We start from the raw sequence: 22,049 nt of genomic DNA, 5'->3' as shown, positions 1-22,049 counted from the left end.
GCCTGCAGAGCAGCCTCACCTGCTGCAATGGCAGAGGGTCTCTCTCCCGTGTGTCTAAGCCGTGCTTTCAAAGGCGAGAGGTTGAAAACGTGACATCTACCCTGTGCCGTGTAATACCGTAAGTGGGGAAACATCCAGGCTCTTTCTCATTGTCTTCTGCATCCTTTTTTGCCCGCTCTTTGAGCAGAGGCTCATCTGTGAAAAGGGGATGCTCGGGTTTTCTGCCTTTTCCTGTAGGCAGCCTGCGCTGCAATCATCTCCCTGGTCTTCCTGGCTAAGGCACAAATAACAGCTTTTCCTATGGGACGGGCTGGTTGGATTAGCTCTTGTTCCTTGCAGAGAAAGAGGGACGGGCAGAGGCTTTTGTTAAACGAAAGGATCATTTCTAGTGGTTCCGTATGTGTGTGGCGGGGAGGAGGGGAAGGCAAGGAGGGGTTAGGAGAGGGCAAGCTCTGCTGAGATCTGAGCGCTTCATCTCAAATGCGGCTGAGAGCTCCGACAATTTCTGGGTTGTATTTTTCCTATTTCCCTTGACTTTTTGAGTCAGGCAGTATTCTGCGCTCTCCCGACTTCTTACAGCAGTCGATATACTCAGTGACCTCAATGCAGAAATGATTACTGTTGCTAGTGGTTATTGTATGTGCCAGATACAGATGCCAAATATAATTCTAAGGTTATGCTAAAATAATAGAAAGAGGCTAAAATTAATATATGGCTCGATTAATCCCATGGATTTAAGAAAAGAGTAGGGATGTGGATCCACATTTCGAAACTGTTAACATGAATGTACAGTAATCATATACCATTGGTGTCAGTTTTATAGCCATAAGATAATAAGGTTTCTCATTTGCAGGCTGTAGGTTGGTGGAACAGTGCCTCATACTTCATTACTTGTTCTGAACATGTAAATACTGCGGTTTGATTCATCTCTAGAAGATAAATTGACCCGTGATCAGAGGAATGGCTAATTTTTTACCTGTGCTCGACAATTCAGTCTGGATTTCACATGAACTCTTGCGCCACATCTAAATTATGAAATGTATCTTCACTCAGAGGTAGCCAGCCTCTCACAGCTGAATTTTCAGAGCTGAGGTTTTTCTGACAATGCAACAAGATACCTCTTTACCCTTGATCACTAGATTCAAGAGTAGAATGACAAGGATTAATATTCTATTTCTTCCTTTGTGGTCTGTGTGTCTTTATGACACAGCCATTATCTCACTTTTAAGTGAGGAAATCCAATAGAGTTAAAAAATATATTTGTAGGTATCTCATAGCCTACAGCTTGGAAAAAAGGAGGTGAGAAGCTACAATAGTGCCAAGCCAAAGTACATAGTGGTAGTATGCATACCACACACGGTGAAAAATGCTGTCACCGATAGGCATTATTTAGATGATCAGGTAGTTACGTTAAGATACTTAATCTGTTGTAGTTAATAGCTTTGAGCCTCACAGCTGAGATTGTGCGTAAAACTTTATTAGTCCTATGCAGTGTTTATCATTAGTTATGATTGTTAAGGTGCGTAAATTGGGTGTCAATCAACATAGAAAGCTCTCTCTTCCAGTGACTGAAATACTTCCAGACTGAAATACTGCCTCCCATTAAAGTCAGGGGCAAACATGTACTAGAGCCAGATTTTCAATCAAGAACATTGGTTTTGTCCAAGAAGGTTAATTTCTATATGTTTACATAGGGCAGTCCACACATAGTTCTGGATATCTGTTAAGCAAATGTGCTTTTACTGATTTCTCTGATTATTAATGTGATGTATACAGTTCATATAGCAGGTCTACTGCCATGAAGTCCAAGTAGCATTACATGTTGCATTAAACACTGGGAAGAGCATTTGTCATGCACCGTTTTTACCACAGCTTTCTCCGCTGGGGAATATTTGCATCTATGGGAAAATTATGTCTGTACATACAAACACACTCACAGGTAATTACTTGGTTCTTCCGTTGGGTTTATGTGCAACACGTGGCATCGCTGTGTATGAAGACGAAGCGGGGAACTTGGGGCATGGAGGGTGAAGAGAGAAGTTTTACTCTGGTGCTAGTGCTTCAGAAAACAACTCAAAAGTTTCCTGATGCCTGAGATGACCTTAAATATCTGTGGTAACAATATTTCCTTTGACCTCAATAAAATTCAACACAAAGGGAAAAGTTCTCCCTGAAAAGAGATCCTGACAGGATGAGGCATCGGGCTACCTGGCATCAGGAGCAGAGGGATTGGTTATCTCTGTGTTAGGGGCTCAGAACTAGACCTCAGTGCTGGGCAGTGCCTGGGGACACTTTCACCATTGAGTACAGCGTGATTAGGTTTCAAACAGCAGATGAGAAGTTTTATTTTTAATTTTAGAAGTATTTTATGCTTCTTTAGCTGGATACATACAAAACTACTCAGTGACATGCAGAGTTAATCATTAATTTCCACCATATGTCATCCCCAGGACCACCTCTTGAATTCAGGTTGAAAATAAAATTACATTGTCCACCATAATCAGAAGTACATAGCTGTGATTTCTGATGGATTATAGAATAACGAGTGCAAAAATTCAGTCAAGCTGAATACATCTGTCAAGAAAGGAAAAAATAATGAGCCAGAAAACGAATGAGGGAACGTGTGGTTTTGGGTTGACTCCTACCATGCTCCAGCCAGGTAAAAAATCTCCCTCGTGAACCAGAGGCACGAACTGTGGGCAACCATTTTCCTTGGGGAAAGAAGAGAGAGGCAGTTTCTGAAATGGGTGTAACTTTGAAAGGCAGCTATTGAAAGCTGATCTGGTCTTGGTGGACCACCTTTCAGCCAGTAAATACACATGGCAATGTTGTTTGAGTAAAATGGAGGAAAAGAGATGTTGCTCACAGTTGTGTTGCCTGTGAGCTTAATCAACTGATCAGACGGGCTTCAGTGGAGGACTGGGGGAAATAAAGTTTTAAGAAACATTATACCTTTTATATTTTCCATCATCCTTTATGCTTGTTGTGTAGGCTGTTTGAATGATAAACTTGTCAGGGAAAGGTCCATTTCTTCCTGCATTTGCTGAACACTAGCACAGTGAGATCTTACCTTAATTAACAACGATTTCAAAAACAATAACGACACCTCCAGTGCAGTGGCTGCTTCTCGCAGCTGGATCTTTGATTGAACAACTCGGAGAGTGCTCCATGCCAGCTGCTAAATTGCCAGTCCCACCTCCTACGGACCATGGCTCTTGATGGATGGCAGCTACCTGAGCACTGACTCAATGCCTCTCAGCTCCTGAAACTCCACAAAGAGCACTAGAATTGGCACATCTGGAAGTGTACGGGTCGGTGTTCCCATTGCCAAAGGAGCTGCCACAGAGGCAAGGGCCATGAGCATATTGGGGCGCGAGTCCTTCCTTGGATCCAGCTCCGCGTTGAGGAAATTGGTGAGGACGTAGGAAAAGGCACTCTGTACCTCCTGTGGTTGTTCTCCAGAATTACTAATCCAGCATTTTAGGAAACAATAGTTTCAGGTTGGTCATGTTGCTCTTTTAATGTTTTGTCTGATTATCTCAACAGAACAAAATATGTGCAGATATTTCAGATACCCTGTGAAAGAACAGTGAAAAGTTGAAATTCTGACTCATTTTATTCAAAACAAAACAGGAATCTACAGCATGGGCTGAAAAATTAGACTACCAGGAGCATGCAAAAAGGTGCTTCTTTGGGAGGATTTGAGGATTTGATGGGTACGCTTGGAATAGATCCACCAGTCACAAGTTACCTTCTTCCACTACATTCCTGGATCTGAGTTATTCCCCACATTAGCTGATAATAAATAATCTGGTTTTAGTATTCATATAGATACAGGATACTTTAAATTCATATATACTGAAACAACTTTGATGAAACTGTTCTGTGTAGATTAAGATAAGCAACTGGTATCTCAGATGGGGTTGAAGGGTGTCCATGTTTTGCCTGTAAGGAATGCTGACTGGCTGTTTGAGACCTATGGTTAGAGAAGAACTTTTAAATCTTATTTTCAGTCATGTTCAGTCATCCAGTAGTGTATTGGATATGTTGCATCCTCCTAATCTTCACTGCACTATTTTCTGAAATCTTTTACACTTGCTTGAGGTCAGGTTGATGAACAAGAGGAAAGGGACTGTGAGTAATTTTCTGTTTATGGCATTTTCTTAGTCATGTGGGAACGGTTGTTTCTGCTGAAGTAAATATTGATGATATTTGCATATGAATTCAGGCTTCAATGTCCAAACGTGTCAACATTTCATTAAAAAAATGAGCATTTCAGTGGTTATTTACTGTTTTAACTCCTTTCTGCTGAGTCCAAGGAAGGAACTACTGCACTTACTGAACTAATCTGCATTTTACTGGCAATCCTGAGGACCATGGGTAAGACATTGCCTTCCTACTAGCAAGGTGGGATAGCACTGGTGGGCTTTGGACATAGGGCATTTCTCAGCTAAAACACCCCACAGAAAAACATTCCCAATGAGAGTATTTAGTTAGAGGAAGTACAGGATACAGAAAAAACAATTTCTGTACATCTCACACGGAGCAGTTTGCTGCTGAAGTAGTTGTAGTATTCTTGGCACAGTTGGTCTTTGTGCCTGAGATTGCCTCTCGAATATTAAGGGCCAGGTTCGTGAAGGAAAGGCAAACACGTCTTCTAGAAATTAGTTTTAAAAAATTCAAGGAAATAACACTTGTATGCTTGAGTTGAAGGTGCGCAGGGGGTTTCCTACCAAAAGAAAAAAAACAGAAAAAAAATCCAGGTAAAATAGATTGGGACAGAGCACGACAGATAGTGCTGTACCTGAGTATAGCGCCTGAGTGAGAGAGGTGCTTGTTCAGAGACTGCCTTCGGGAAGGTGAGAGCACAGCTGTAGAAAGGACCAGAGATGAGGAACTTCCACCACTGTAGCCTGGGTGATACATCATCTTTCTCTGCAGCCTCCTCTGAGACTGTGAGGTCCTTCTGTCTCTGGGCTGGTGCTAGGCTAGATTATCCTTTATCCACTGTTCAGACAAACAGCTTCGTTTTGTGGCCCTTGTCACCAAAGCATTTGAGACTCCTGTAGTCGTTGCTGGATCGCATACGTATAAGATAGGAAAGACTTACCCTTATTTTTACAGTTAAACGTCTCGCCTGTGATCACTCTCGCACTGTCTTCTTCATTCACAGTTTGAGGCTAGGTTGGCAGCTCCAAGAGGAGTTGAGCAGAAGATGGGCAACTGCTGTGAACTTTCTCTCTTTCGAATATTAGTGAAGCCTAAACCCTCACACCCATAAATTGCTTAGTAATAACTTGCTTATTCTCTTCCTGTTCTTCCTAAAACCCAAATGCACAAAAAACAGGGATCCACAGCAAAGATTTTTAGATTCCATAAATTAATCCTCAGAGTTTATCAAGAGTAATGAAATAATGTTTTGAAAAACCACCAGGGTCTTCCCTTCTTCCTCCTTAAACTTAACTTTCAATAGTTTTAGATTTGAAAAGGTCTATGACAAAAGATCTGGATTTGAAAAAGAAGCAAATAAGAGCAAAGTCCAGGCTTTGGGCTGACATTTTAGTGGCAGTCCTACACACATGCAGAGGGATATAAAGGGAACATCTGCATCTCGTAATTGTTGTCACAAGAAGAAAAGCCAGTAATGTTCTTAAAGTCTGAAATGGAGATACGATGCCAATCGGTGTCTGAAGTGCATCTTTGAACACAGATGATGCTTTTAAAGGCCTCTCAACAGCAGCTATAAGTGACTCAGTTTGACTACTCCCTTTTAAAAAGAGGAGTTATTGCAGAAAATGGAAAGTCTGAAGACAAAGGTACTATGGGCCCCTTTGGGGTGAAAAGAAATGATTATGTTATTAATATTTAAATAACAATTACTTTTGCAGGTATGAGGTATATACACTGTGTATAGCAAAATGTAACACAAGTAGTATTTCCATTTGATCTTGAGGTTAAATCAGGGAAAATTCCTTTCTGGATTCTGGGAGCAGGAGGAAGGAAGGAAAAATGAAAGAACATTTGAAGATGGAAAAAATAAAAATCCAGAATTAGAAACAGTGCCTGTTTCCACATTTTCTCCACTACACATTGCTGTAGATTTGAAACTATCTACAATACCTTGTCTATCATTTTATCACCTGTTGGCAACATACCAGTGTTGGTCTTTTAAGGGAAATACCCCGGCTGATTCCTACTGACTTTGAATAGGAAGAATACATGGGAGAAATTAGAGGAAAAACTATGCAAGACGGTAAACACAGAACGTAAGTGTTCTGGGCATATTCTCCAATTTTCAGGTATTATCATCGGGTTTGATGCGTCAGTTGGGGAAGCAGCAGTAGCTCTTCTTTTGAAATTTCTCCTGAATTACCTTCACGTGTATGCATTTTCCTTATTATGACTAAAAAGCCTCTATGTTGACTGTAGTGATTTTGGTTGCTCTCTAGGAAAGTCTTTGTACACGATATACCTACTGATCATGTGTTTTCCTAAGTGCTCATGCAGATGGGTGGTGATAAAAAATTCCTGAAGCAAGCTAGTATAAATTAAAATCCATCTGTATACCAGGTAATAAAAAAGCAGCAGAACTATCCTGCATCACTCTACTGTTTAGTGATATGATGATCTCACTGCAGTGTCTTTAACTGAAAATAAGTAAAAAGTCTTTAAATAAATTGTTGCCCTGTGTTTGAGAGGTGTGGATTTTTAAATTAAACCTTATATAGTTACTAGCTAGGATAACACAAGAAGATTGTTACATAAATACGTGTAACTCACAATGCTAAAAGACAGATTTTCTAAGTGCTAGTAAGTCAAAAGAAAGGCTAAACATTCAAATGCATTCAATTGCATTTAATGAAATTAAAATGTCAAAAAACGGATTCCAAAGGAATGGGAAACAAAGATATGTTAGTTTTCCGTGGTATTTCTTAAACAATGAAATAACTGAGGTCAGCAAAATATGTTGGCAACCAGTGTAAAAATGGTAAGAAAAGAGTTGAAAAATAGAAGTTTATCCTTGGGAACAGTGTTACCAAATAGTTGTTCTTTGATTTGAAAATAATAAAAATTACTTAGACTAAGTGATGTTATTTGTTACTGAAGTTCTGAAAAGCTGATTTAAAAGAAACCATTACAGATTTGCCTAGTTCTTTCTTTGTGTAGTTTTCTTTTAATATGATGAGTAGCTTTGGCAGATGAATGTATCAGTGATGAAAAATTGGATTTTTATGGGGGTCATGGCTAGTTAAGAAAGGGAATGCATTTTACACAATTTTCTATCATTGTGGTATGTCTTCGATGCGAGGTCTTTCAGCTGAAATTTTTAGGGGTAGTTTTAAGAAATCCTTAAAACTGATGTTTTTGGTTTTATTTGGCATATTCTGGCCTGGCTTTCCATGATACTGTAATTTTAAAAATGCTTCTCTGATCTTGTGGTAAAACATCTTGGCTGAATGATTTTAAGGCCAATACGGGCTTGCTTGTTGTAGCAGTTCAGTATTCTCATCTAGGTTTGCCTGAATTTCTTGATGCTCAGCAACTCTGAAAGTCTCAAACCCTATTTTTTTTTTTTTTACTGAGTGTAGCTGCTGAATTAGATATTCACATAAAAGTAGACATGAAAAACCTGTCCATTTTTGACTGGCAGTCCATAAACCATACTTGAAATTGCCCAGCTTTTACTCGGAGTGGTTAGTAACAGAGATGTTTTCAAAGCTGCAACCTGCTGAATTTATCAATATATTTCCCTATGCCAGGTTTGGTATCCAAAGTTCATTGCTATTTAAAAACAAAAGTTTGACTTATTGGAGAATTAGAGCTTGGGCTCTAAATTGGCTACAGACAGTGGTCTTTTGCTAGGCGAATAGGCGGGAGTGCTGATTAGCCATTTTATGGGGTGCCGTTTGTGGCCCTACTGCTATTAAAAAAAGCATTATTTACTATACCTACCTTTTATTTTCTTTGTCTAATGAAACACCTATAAAAAGCTTATGGAGTCCTGTCACATAATTAATACTAAATTATTAAGTTATTTTCAAAAGGAATTTTAGTGGATTGTCACTTACCAAGAGCTCTGAGACACCTTTATGCTTTACTGAGAAGCCTTATACAAAAATCCTGTTGACCAGCTTGGGTCATTCCTGAACACAGGCAGCATTTCCTCTGGTCATCTCACATCCAAAAGAGTAGCGCGAGTTGGAGAAGGGTGGTGATCAGCCATAAGAAGGAGCACAGAGCATGGAAAAAATTGTATTGGTAAAAGATTTCTAGGCACTTAGGACACAAAGGAATCACTGATGTCGAATTTGTCTTCTGCATCAGGTGAGACATAAGATTTCTCTTTGTTTTAGTGACTGATACAAGTGTGGCAGCTCTGGGCAACCTTTAAAAGACTATGCAATCCTAATTAAAATTTTTCAGGGGCTGGGCAGTTCACCACAATTATTGGTGAAGGGCATTACTATCATGTTTGGAAATGTATACACAAATTCAAATTGAATTTGTCCCACTGCATTTTCGAGCCACCCTATCTACCAGACTGAAGAGCTCCAAAATCTCTTTTCCATGCATAGCTACTTGTACACTGTAATCAAGTCATGTCTTTCATTTTGAGTTCTCAGATGGTTCAATGAAAGGCATATTTTCCACATCTCTCATCATTCTTGTGAATCCTCTTTGAAGCCTTTCCAGTCTGATGTCCCTCTGGAACTGCAGCCTCCAGAGCTGGTCTGGTATTCCTGGTTCATCAGGAACGGGCATCGGCAGCAGTGTCAGATGTAATATAATTTTTGTTGTAGTGCTGATCTCCCCATATGAAAGAACTGAATTAATGTTACTCCTGCAGGAGTTCCCATTGATCTGATTATTTACCTCTGCTTCCAAGGTTTATTTTTTTTTAGAGTAAGTCTATTCTGCAGACTTTGGTATAATTGAGAGAAGCAAGATTAACAACCCCTGAAGCTACAATGCTTCTCCTACTTGTGGAAGCTGCAGTCTGCTCGGTAGACATAACCCTTCATCACTGTTCCCCTCTGTAGACACTCTTATCCCGTGAAATTGGTCTGTAGTCTTTATTGCCAGATGTGTGATCTGATACTTGACTGCATCTGCTGCCTGCTTCATTGTTCATCACCTTCCTAGTCATCATCTGAGAACTTTTGTCAGAGACAGTTTTGACTTCCTCCAGGTTACTGATAAAAATGTTGAGTGCAAGGCTGAGAATCAGTCCCCATGGGAGTCTATTAGAAGCATTACTGCTCAATTTAATCATTTAAAATCTATTGCATATGCACCGTATTCGTTTTATATTTTAATTAATCAAAATGTGAGCTATAAAGTCAAATGCCTCATTGAAATCTAAGAATATTAGATCAAATTTGTAGTTTGATAGAAATATAAAATTAAAGTGATTCATTGTCCATAAAAATTCATTCCTGGGCATTAATTATTCCATCCTCTTTTTGTTCATCATTAATCAAATCCTTTCTCTGCTAATCCAGTCCATCATCAGCAGCAATATCAAAATCTCTATTTGACAGTTCCCATTTACCCTGTTTAAATGTCACAGTATTATAGAACAAAGATAAATACTGTTCTTTGTTTGCTTTGTCTCCTAGCACTAGGAATAAGGGGACAATCAGCAATTGAGGGGGAAAAAAAAAGTCTAATTCAAAACCACTCAATGCTGCTTCACAATCCCTCTAGCTGTAGGACTCGCTGCCACAAAAAGGGGTGCTTTAAGAACCCCCAGAATGTAGGTCTGGTGCACTCTTTGGTAGTGCCTGACTGCACCGACTGGCGGAGGCTGGACAGATCCTGTTTGGTTCAGGATGGCATTCCCTACCTTCCTGTATGGACAAACAGAATATCCAAAATTTGAATAATTAGCACTAAAAGAATATGAACTATAAGAAGATGAATGGGAAATAAGCTCCTGGAAAACCAAACACTACTTGGGTGTCGGGGACACTTCTTCTGAGGGCTTTGTGCCTTACCTCTGTTTCATGAACAACCATGGAGACACCTGGAAGTCAACGTGTGTCCATGTGTCCTGGTGTCTCTGTACACAGCCAGCACTCAGGGCTGTGCTGCCTTCCCGGCAGCGCCGGTGCGGCTGAGACTTGAGATCAATTTATCAAGCCAAGTGCTGAAAGCTATGCATAGGAATGAGTTTAAGAGAGGAGGGGATTAGGGATTAGGTAAAGAGAAGAGGACAAGCACACCGAGTTGAACAGTCTGCAAACTGTCTAACATTCTTTGCTTTGCAGGTATTTCAGGCAGAGGTAATGGGATGCTAGGTGAACACTGTTAAGACTTTATTCCTTGAATGCATCTAAAGAGTTGGGGTATTAGGATTGTATTAGATAGAGCTCGATCTCTTGTGCTTCTTGCTATAATTTATTTAGGAGCTGCAAATACAATGGTGAAAATCATGGCCCGGGTGGAGCCCACGGAAACTCTACCACTGGTTTTCACGTGGGTAAGATGTCAGTTGGTTTGTTTTCCTTTCATGATGACTTTGGCTTCCTTCTTTTTGCAGCATGGGTCTCAGTGTCCTAGGCAGGAGACTGGAATGGCGTTTTAATATTAATGTCCTTTTTGTCCTCTAAAAGGCCCCAAGCCAGCCACTGCAATTAATGAAACTCTTCGAATGCTCGAAGGGAAGCACATATAATTCTTATCTGAAATTAGACTACAGTCCTCCAACACGCTGCAGAACGCTGATCCCTGTTAGATGAACTGGCTGGACAGTGTGTATTTTGTTGAAAAGCCAACAGCTCATTTGAAAAATACGTGATGAATTAAAAGTAACGGATAAATGGGAACAGGACTGAGATAATAAAGTATGGAATATTCAATGTTTATCAGATATTTTAATATATCCAATATTTTCAGTGTAATGCAGATAATTAAAATCACCCCAAAGAGATATTCTTACAGAAACATATTCTCGGAACGCAATTTGTTTTCAACAATATTAACTGTAGGCTACAATAATGTAGCGTATTCTGCAGAGTATATGTAGGATAGATTTCTGTAGCTATTATTACAACTGTCCAATCAAAAAAACTCTCTGTATAATTTCTACAATTATTTAGCTGCTAATTTGATTCTAAAATTGTCTTTCTAGGCAATTATTGCTGAAATCAATGCTATCTACTTGTGCACACACAAAAAACCTCTTAACATCATTGTAGCCAGCCTAAATTCACTGTGTTGGTGTTGAATTGTTTAAACTATTTGGGTATTTCCATGACTAATTAGGTCTAGCCATGGGTATCTTAGCTTTCAGATCTGGCCTGGTCCTGCTTGTGTGGGAAGCAATAGGAGGAATCCCAGGGACCTCAGGGGGTGTGGACTGAGTCTCTGATCTGCAGGTTGGGTCTGAAGTACGGGCTGCTTCTCCTGTGAAATACCACTGAGTTTATAGAGATACACCTGGGAGAGGTGTTTTCAGAAGGGGGAATTTTACCTGTTTGTACTACAATAATGACCAAGGAAAAAGGCAAAACTGTTATGGACGGCATTAAATATATAAAGATGACACCGATGCTCTCCTAAAGTGCATGCTTAAACAAATTGCAGTTGCCTTTTTAAGGTGCCCAACGAGTTGTACTACTAATCTGTTGAGCTCTTCAGTGACTAGGACAATGTAAGTAAAATACAGTAAGGAATAATCTGGAAGCTAAATAACTGTAGTGCGATATTTCAGTTACCTATGCCTTCTTAAAACTGGTTTTCCCCCTTAAATAAATGGTAGGTTGTTTCAGTAGATGTAACTGTTAGCCAAGCACCAAAGTTCCCTGCATTAGTTAAACTGGTGTAGTACTGAGACATCTGTGCCTCTGCTCTCTGTGGATATGACATTTTCAGGAATACCATGAACTTTATTTCAGTTCAGAGTGGCATGTAATTGTTGTTTTGATATTGTTGACTTTTCTTTCTAGAAGGAAGAGAAAAATACAGTGATATGTGTATTTTAAGTCTTCTCGTTCATGCTTTTTTTTGTTTTTAAATCCAAATACGCTTTGGTTGAGAGTGAAGACAATCAAGTATATTGATTCATGCTTCTCTTTTTATAAGAAGTTTGGTCTCTCTATGGTCTCTCTTGGTTCTGTTGCTTTCGTAGAAAAACAGTTTGGCAGTAATTAACTTCAAAAATGCATACTTCTTACCTCACATCATCCACTAGTAAACTATCAGGTTCTTAAAATGGTAAGTCAATTTGTGTGTGTGAAAGCTGCTGCGAGCAGCAAATTCCATCTTTTCAGTCTCTGTGCATGTATCTGGGTGTTCCAGCATATCTTGGTAGAAATAACGTGGTTTTGCCTTTTAAGCACTGAACGTGTACTTCTGCAAACAAAGATTTATTAATAACAGAGCATCTTCCTCTTCTACAGTCTTTTTAATATCAGAAGAATGTCATTCTTTCTCTTCAATACTATTTAAACATATGAAAAGTTAAAAAAAACATGATAGCAATTATATAATGAAAAGTAATGCTCTTTTATTACTTTATTCCTGTATGAAGTAAGACTTATTCCCATCAGAGTAACACTTATAACCCTTTTGTTATATCAGCACTCCTCTCAATGCTATGTTGGCATTTATTCTTGTAAACAACTGAAGGATTGCCATTTTAGCTGATGCCACAGTCTCCTTAGGGAAACTATTTTTTATGAACATTACCACTGCACCTTTGATAATTTCCATGTCTAAGAGGGAAACATAATCTCACTTTGGAACAAAGAATGTACTTTATTTGCTTTCTATTTAATACAAATGGATCTTGTAACTGAGGTGGCAATATGATTTGTAAAACTTAGATTAAATGAAGTTTTACGCACGAGTTTATTTTTTACTCTTAAAATATATACTGACAGTGTTGATAGAGTGGTATTTAGATGAGGTTTCTGGTGCATGTTTTTGTCAATCGGGTATAATAGGGATTATTTTTAAGTGCTTGCCAACATGTACGTATCCCATTGTGTGGTAAAAATTGTTCTTAGGAGTATTTTTAGGCTCACTGGTTAATCTATCTTTGCTAGAGAAAACATAGTAATATTCAAGAAAAGAGATAGTGAAGTCACTTAAACAAGAATCTCCTGTGGCTCCCCCAGCACTTGTAGGGGGTTTGTATTCTCTCAGCTGAGAAACCAGGGGGGTTCTTCAGCTTCTTGAAGAAATAGTAAATATTCTTCCAATATTTTGGAATAAAAGAGATCAACATAAGCAGAATTTGCAGGGTAGCATCTCTTTTTTTATACTGGACCTCATGTTTCAACCTGCAGTTCTCACTTCCATTCTCTCATTGCCTTTGTGTGGTAGTAACACATAGTGTAAGTGAGCCTTCCTGCTGCCAGAGCAAACCTCTGAGGCGAGAGCTGCGGCGAACAAACGAGTCCCAGCTAAAGCACCAGCAAGTCCCAGGTGAAGCACCAGCGGATGCAGACACTGTCCGCGGGAGGGTTCACGTCCTCTGGTCTGCACCGAGTGTGTCCCCTGCCCGCTGGGCTCAGCGCCGATGTGCCAGAGGTCGCACAGGCAGTGGCTAGAGCCGGTCTGCAACCCAGAAATCGGCAGTGTCTGTGGCGCAGTGATTTGTTGATTCGTCTGGAGTTTTTCAACTCTTCTGCGATGTTTCCATGGTGGAAATTGTGCTGCATGTGCTATGCATTTAGTTTTGCAGGGCTTCTGTATAGTAAGTACTTTCTGTATTGACTGCCTGCTCACTGTTCCTCAAGTACTGTATCGGCACATGTCAAATACTTTATGGTCTTTACTGGAGTGTGCAAGTGTCTGAAAGGTAGTAGTTACACTGCTTCTGTAGTCTGCTTGGGCTTTGTTGCACGGCTCCTGATTACAGAGACTCTAAGAGATAAAATTATGTACACTTATTCATCTCATCAGCTTTAAAGAATTAATTTACTTTAACTAGCATTTGTGTTCACTGCATTGACAGCAGTATTTACATTCAATGAACTTGGGCTTTTAAGATCCATTTTATCGCACATTTTGCTTCCAAAATTTCATGAATTGTGGGAGCATCACCAATGCTGAGTTAGTAATACATTCATAGATCTTGCTGTATTGAAAACAATTTCTTTTCTTTATGTATTTATTGTGAAACAGTTATGGGATAGTTCTCTCACTGTAAATCCAGGGGAGAGAGAAGGCACCTATCCATTTTACTGTGACTTACTTCTCTACCTGCAGTTGCTCTTCCTGAGTTAATCTCAGTGTAAACATCAATTTTTCATCTCCACTTTATGTAACTTTGGTCAGCTCAGTTTAGACAATCTGTGTAGTCTCAGTGCTATATCCCCGCTACAAGTTTACAGTGTTAGCAATCTCAGTGTAATAGCACTTTTTTGGGAGGTTTTGCAGAAAAGAGGCAATATAGATCTGAATGTATTTCTCCTCAGCGCCACGTGCAAGCAGTGATGTTCTCTGAAGGCAGCTGGCCACCGAGACCTGGCCACCAGCACGGTAATACCAAACGCCTCTGTAAGACCCAGAAAGGCTGCTCCTTCCTTGGCATCACGAGTCTCCATTTCGGCTTTGTGTTTGTGCATTCACTCAGGCAGAAACACGTTACACATTTCTAAATTTACATATTTACCTAATTGTTTTAAATAGTTGTTTTTTTGGGCCAGCTGATTCATATACTTTCCTGAGCATTTAATTTGATTTCTACATTAATTCCATATCAGGGAGTAATTAGAATAGGCAAAGAAAGAGTAAGTAGGACTTAAGTTATGAAACGAAACTGCCATGTGAATTCATTGCCTGTGGTTCTTCGGGACCCAGTCATCTGCCACAACTTCTTTTAATAGCTCCTTCTGACTTTAATGTGATCAAAACAAATGCAGCGTTTTGTTCTTGAGTTACATTTGGATTCTGCTGCTTAGTTGTTGGCACAAAACCCACTGAAAAGGGGTGGGAGCGCTGACCCTGAAGTTTGGTGTACCCAAACCACCGGGCATGTATTGCAGAGCCTGCCTAAAGCCCTCTGATACACGGTTATCTTCCCGTAGTCAGTTCACTAAGTGATGGTGCTGGCATCAAGTTGATATTATTGACTTCTATGGGATTTTGGAAATGCATCTATTTTCAATACAATTTGAAAGGAAACGTGCAAGAAACACTAGATAACATTTTGTAATATTTTCCTTGCTTTCCTACGGAAACAAAACTAAAGCAATGGGGTTTACCTTCCTTTCTTTTCTCAGTCCATTTGAAACACCAACAAACGTACAACCCTCCTCAGTAACTTTTTAATCCTTTGGCTAGTTTCCATCAGGTTTGTCAGAGAGAGAGATGTCTGCTGTCTCAGGTTCTTCCTGCTTTCATACAAATCTGTGACTGCAAATATAAAAGAGAGCTGATAACAAACACTCTGCCATTATCGGCCGTTTCCCGATGCTTCCAATCAGCAGAAGCGTGTGTTGGAGCCAGATGTTTCGGAGGGTGGGCAGGGAGCCGCCTTCTGAACAGGTGGGAAGGGTTGGGGTTTCTGGGGTACACTGTGGGGCTGTGGGGCTCGGAGGTGTGGGTGGTGGGAGCTGGCAGCATGGGAGAGCGGGGTGAGAAGAGGGGATGGGGCTTCTGAGGGTGGTGGGGAGGAGCTGGGATTACAGTGCTAGGAGGATGCATTCCCCAGCAATCCCTGTTTTGTTGCGGCAGGAGGGTCCTGGCCCTGACCCTGGCAAGCAATGATCAGTTTCGCCGTGATGTCGGGTAGGGAACCGTGAGCCGCTTCTGGGCTTAGGGACAGAAAGTGATGACAAACATCTGCCATCGCTTCCATGGAACCAGCCACTATAAGTGCAACTGGAAGGACATTATAAACACAGTTGTTGATTCATTCAGCCATCAGAAGGTACCAAGAAATACAAATTAGCTCTTAAAAGGTCTGGCATATATCTCCACGCTTTTCTTATTTGAAACAAAAATCCTGTCAGCACACCATCTTGTTTATACAAACACGTATACACATGCAACAGTCCGCTTTTATTCCATGTGCATTGTCCTGCTGAGTACTCACTTGCAGCTCTAGGTCCTGTATTTATCACTGTCAGAGTAATTGAAACTTTTCAGCAGTTTTCCACAATGCTATTGACATTTTATTAAAAAGAGGAAAAAAAACCCACAAAAAACCCCGCAGTGCACATTTTTAGAGAAGATACAAAATTATATTCTGTCTTCCAAGATATCTTGCAGTCAAGATATCAAGCGTCAAACACTCAACACATTTCTGAAAATAAGTTTGGTTTTTTTTTTCCTCTGTGAGGCATTATTCAGAAATTGCTATCTAGTATCAAGTTTATGGGTTAATCTCGTAAAGAGGTGATGCAGATCACTGGTGCTCAGCCTTTTCTTTGGAGAGAGAAAAAAAGAGGACATAGTCCAATCTTAATATGTTGCAGTTGGAGCTGGCAGAAATTGCTTAAAAGTAAATAGCAAGTCAGGCTTTTGGAAGCTTCTGTCCCTCGCTCATCCCAGGTGCTGCCTCCTGGAATGAAATTAAGACCTGCTTATCACTGCCTGGTGGCTGGGTCAGGGCTTGTGAAGGTGCTCCCATGGCTATAAGAGAGAAAAGGGAGGATGCCAGTGAGAACTCACTCCTTTTTTGAATTTGCTGAAATGTCCCTGTAATTCTCTTGACGTGACAAACTGATGCAGCAGCTCATAGTGTTACTCCCTGTGTCCTGATATTAGGTGTTGTAGATATGGGAGTAATACTACTCATTAGTGGGTATAATATTGCAACTAAGATTTACATCAAGTCTTTCACGGGCCATAAACTGAGGTTTTACAATATCCTATTTCTTCCCACATTTGTCCTTTTTGGCCTTTTGCCAAAGGAAAAAATACTCAGAAGTACCCGAGGATCTCTAAGGCTCGGTTTTAAAAGTACCATAGGTACTTCAGACAGCAGTGCTTAGTGACTTTCGGTGAGACAGTAAGTACCAGCGCACCGAGTGCTGAGAGTTACAAAGGCGTTTAGGTGCCTACAGTTGCAGATGGGAGCCTGCAAGATCATGGGAATAAATTAGGCACAGAAATTTTCTTGCCTTTTCAAGGGGCTGGTGGCTTCTCAAGTGAGTAGGTGTTAGGCAGCTCTCATAGCTGGCAGCTCCTGCAAGTCTTACAAGGCACTTACATGCATCATTTGTAAATCTGCCCCTGAGGCACTCATGATGAATTGTTCCAAGCGCTGTATTAGTTTCGTGTTTGTTTTGTCATCCGAGCAGGCACTGGCTTCTCTGATCTTGTTTGCAAGGTTATGTATTGCAGGTTATTCTTTTAGTAGTTTTTGTTTAGCTCAAAGTATCTATATCTGCCTTTAGTGTTAAATACCAAAAGCACCAGCCCTTCACGTTGCTAATAGTAAAGAATTAAAAATAGTTGGCACAAAATGACATTCATTTTGCCGTAGTTAAACAGTGTTGATACAATATGTTTGGGTTATTCAGTACTGTCTGTGAGCAAAGACTGCTGCTTACTTCTCTGTCTCTGACCTGCGGCTCTCGAGATAGTGCACAAATGCCCTTTTATAGGTGAGAAGAATCTTTGCCCCATGCATGTGCCCATATATATTTCTTGCTCTTTCATATGGCAATGAATGTTTTGGTAGCTATGATAGACTGGCATATTAAGTAAATGCATGTATTTGTTTGTATGTAAATGTATTGCTTATATGCAAATATATGTATTTCTCTATGTCCCTCCTTTTTTTCCTGTGTTTCTGTAAGGCCAGTATCTGTTTATCTGAAGGGGATAGCTTTAAAGTTGTTGTTTTTGTGACTATTTGATCTGATGTAAGGTGCCCGGCTCTGTGATTTATATGTTAATGGATTAACAATCACTGCAATTTCAGAATATATGAAAGAAATGGAAACTAGCTCTTTCCCCGTCTTTATTTCCTCAAATTTGTATTCACTCATGATTTACATTTGACTTCAGAGCCACCCACACTGCTTCACACAGGTTGGTTATACCGAGATTGCTACTGTGACTGCGGATGACTATGCATAGAGCAGTGGTTCCTCCTTGCTCTCTGTGCATGGATGTACGTTTGCCTTTCACCCTGCAATGAGAAGCAAGGCTGTTCTCCCAGGTTGGCCAGCGGATGCCAAAAGGGTTACACCTCTGCAAGACACTGATTTGGGATATAAAACTGAACTGTCTGTAGGATTTCTTCATGTTATCAGGATATTTAACCTCATACTGCTCCTTTACTTTTCCAGACTTTGTCTTCCTTCCAAACTACCCTTTATTTCCTCCACGCACAACTGCATTAGGCATCTGCCCAGCGAGAACTGGGCAGAATACCTGGAAATAATCACGCCAGTTTGCCCTTCACAAAATTATGTTGCAAAACTTGAAAGAATGGAGGAAGCCTTCCAGCAGCAGCCACTGGCTCCCTGCACGCCAGCTGCAGCACGCGTTGCACACACACACGTGCGCGCAGCCAGAGCTGGTCTTGCTCTGAGGATGGGCCGCTCCTGCGTGTGGAATAAGCAGCAGCGTACTGCAGATGCTGCAGTATTTCACACCAAAGGTGTCACGCCCGCTTTGCATGTGTGCTTTAACCAGTGCACTGCCATAGAAGGGGTGTGTGCATTTACCCGGTAGTTCCCTGCGCCTCCTAATACCTCTTTCCTTGGTGCTCAGTAATGGAATTAATGTGACAGGAACATGGGAACAGCGACATATTTGTTAGAGGAGACAGATGAACACTTCTGTTTATCCCGTCTGCTCAACTCTCTGTATGTCTCCATCACCATCATTGTCCTTGGGTGATGGCCTTTGCTTCATGAGGAAGAAACATATTAAAATCCTTCAGCCTGAAAAAAGGTGAGCGAAGGGAGATTTTTGAAATCATGAATTATCATTCATGGAAGCGATCATGGTAGTGAATAGAGAATCATTACTGACTATATTCATTTATTTGTATTTATTTACTATTTATCTCTCTAAACCCAGGCTTCTTACCACTAATTGCTGTACAAATACCAGACTAAAAGGTAGTCCTTCCCCAACAGCTAATAATGCTTCTGTGTCCTGTTCAGTCTGCTGCTGATGGTGCAAAGCCTTCTTCACTGCTTTGAGTTTAATCTGGAGTAGTTCTCCTCTCCTCCTCTCTTCAGCTCAGATTCCCAAATGACTCTATGGGTATTTTGTGCCGTCCAGCTAACGTATTTCCTAAATCAGGTGTTCAGGAATAAATAGCGAACATCTTACTTCTGGCACCACAAAACTGATTTTTGCTCCCTTTCCCCAGTGATGCTTTTTTTGGTGATGACAGCATTTGCAAGTGAGAAAACGTCTGTTTTCCACTTTTCCTAGCTGAAGGTAGAACAAATTATTTTAGGGAACTACATGGGACATTTTTTAATTAATCTTTTCCATAAATGTTGAAATTGCATCACATGATTGAGATCGTGGGAACTAAACTCAGTGGCTTTGGGTTGTTTTCCAGTTATCGTTGTGCAAGCATAAAGGAGGGAGAGTACAGGAAGGTTCTCTAAAAATGCCTTCTGTTCTGCCAAGTTAGTATTTTTTTTATTTATTCCATAAACTCTATTTTTCTGGCATTCCTAATTCTTTGGAGACTCCTGAATTCTGTATAGATATTGTAAAACATGACATGAAGGTAGGCTGCTACTTATCCTCAGGAAGCATATTCAGTTCTGCTGGATTAGGGCTTTCAGAGCTTTTGAACTGTATAAGCATAGTTTAAATCTTGATAGTGAACAAGTTGGTACATTGAGCAGTGTCTGTCAGTCAGCAGTGAAATGGAGTCAGCATTTTATTACTTTAGCACTGAAGGTAATTTAGTGAAATTATCAGAAAAAACAATTATATCAAATTGCTATGGCAGATATTTGGACTAGAAGTGCAGTACAATAAAATCATATCCATATCAAAATGAAAAATCATATGTAGTGTAGCACTAGTCATTAAATTTTTTGCGTCTTTAATGAGTTTATTTCTAAATATAGCTATGAAATCTCTTACTGATTTCCTTGCAGTGTTGATTTTCCTCACCTTTCGTGTACTCACTGTGTTATTAGTGTCATTTATGATATGAGTTGTTTACACTAATGCCTCAAGGTGTACATTGATAGTGTCGCTGTTTTTAACAGTTTATTGCATTAGGAAGTCTGAACTTGATACACGCCTGTTGATTTTTTGTCTTAACATCTGATACCTGTTTTTGCACTGGCTTCTTTGAACCTGTCAGGCAGCTCGTTTCTCGCGGCAGTGTCTGGATGGGCTCAGTGGCTGGAGCGAGCCGGTGGGGTGAGGCACGTGAAGCACCTTCCGTGCAACTTCTCACCAGCTGAAGCGTGCCCAGCGTGGAGAGTTTCTGCATCGCAAGCAGGATCAGATTATTTTATATTAGCGTTTGGGCTTTGTACCAAACATGCTATGCCTGGAGTGCCACAAATGAAATAAGTATGCTGTAATGGTATTTAATTAACTTGCTATTAATTTACTGAAAACTGCTAAATATTGCTGATCAAGACAAGGGAAGCCTCTATGTTACTGTTTTTACTGGATTGCTGGTGACAGCGCTCCAGTTTCATCCTAGCACTACATGATTTACTAACTGTTGTCGTCTTTACATATTTAGCAGAATTCCCTGTTATAGAAATGAAACAGGTGAACTATTATTAAACTATATATGTTGATAATTAAGTGGTGAGGTGACTGGTTTTTAAGTTGCAAATGTAACCAGTGCAATTTACAGCTCACAGTAAACTGCACTAATTATAGTCGAAGTAAGGAATTTTTAATAGTTGCTTGGATAACTCATTTTTTTCTTACTTGCATAGTATTACTATATGCATTACTATATGCATATAGTAATTATATGCATATAATTACTATGCATATTAGCTTGCATAGTATGACAGCGTTTCAAATTGTGGAGTAAAATCATTTAACTAGATCTGTCTTAAAGGTTTAAATTTCTTGTCTCCTAGAAATTACTATTCTATTTAATGTGAAATTAGTATTTTATTTGATGTGTTATGTGTGGAAGTAAATAAGGATTGTTCTATATTTAGTAGTTTAAAATAGGTTTATTTGTTTAGTAGATTGCTTATATTGTGTATTTCGTATGAAATTTATAGTGGCCTGACCAGTAGGGTTGTAAAATGTAAAGTGATGTATTAATGCATTACAACTGTACTATTAATTTTTACCCTTGTATGATTCACCTGCCCCTTTATGGTCATATATTTGGAAAGAACAAATGCTGTTACCTTAATGCACAAGATTCAAACTTGAGAACCTGTTGTTGCTATTGTTTTATTAGTGTATAACCAGAGTAATGGCACTGAAATAGCAATGACGTTGCACAGAGGGTGCAGAAGTCTGAAAATAGGTAGGCTAAGGTTGCTTTTTGAATGCTTATACATTACAGAATAGTCTTTAATTTCATAGTCTCTTTTCTTATTTATTTTTTAAGCCTTTGAAGGTTTTTATCTATTTCAGTAAAGAACGGATCAAGCACTAGGAATGAACCAGGGTTGTGAAACGAAGGTTGTTATCTGCAAGACCATTGCCTCAGTTGTAGGATTTGGAAGATGTTTTCTGCTGTGGACAAGGAACTGGGGAAAAGGAAAGGTCTCTCGGGACAAGGCAGCTGAGACAGGCTTTGTGCTTTTGAACGTAAAGAGTGAACAAAAGAGAGTTTGTTTGTGATGCTAATGCAAATAATTTAAACCAAATTTGAGGCACCTCTTTTTCCGAGTGTCTAGTTTGAGAAATCTAAGGCCTAATTTTAAGTACGTGTTGAGAAGAGGGAGTTTTGACAACACTGACAAATTCTAACAGGTCTTTAGAATGAGTGAACTGTCATTTTTCAGAGTCTTGTAATGAGTAGATTTGGCTGGATAGTCATAGGGATAGTAAATGACATGTTTCTGACAGTAAGATAGCTCCATTTCTGTATTTCACACCCCTGCTCCAAAGCGTCTGTATGCTTATATTTCTCAAAGAAAAAGCTGCAGTAATTTTCGAGAGGA

At 39.8% G+C, this 22,049-nt stretch overlaps 1 protein-coding gene across 1 annotated transcript in view; it reads left to right on the top strand.

Moving 5' to 3' along the window:
* The first annotated feature begins 15,737 nt into the window (after positions 1 to 15,737).
* The window catches only part of KIAA1549L (KIAA1549-like ortholog), a 117,025-nt gene continuing 110,713 nt past the window's right edge, over positions 15,738 to 22,049 (top strand). Inside the window, exon 1 of the mRNA XM_009334573.1 lies at positions 15,738 to 15,744. Coding sequence (XP_009332848.1) covers positions 15,738 to 15,744 — 7 coding nt within the window. The remainder of the gene's footprint in view (positions 15,745 to 22,049) is intronic.

This window comes from Pygoscelis adeliae, unplaced genomic scaffold, assembly GCF_000699105.1.
Source record: "Pygoscelis adeliae isolate BGI_AS28 unplaced genomic scaffold, ASM69910v1 Scaffold171, whole genome shotgun sequence".
Lineage (NCBI taxonomy): Eukaryota > Metazoa > Chordata > Aves > Sphenisciformes > Spheniscidae > Pygoscelis > Pygoscelis adeliae.
This window is presented reverse-complemented; position numbering and strand designations above follow the sequence as displayed.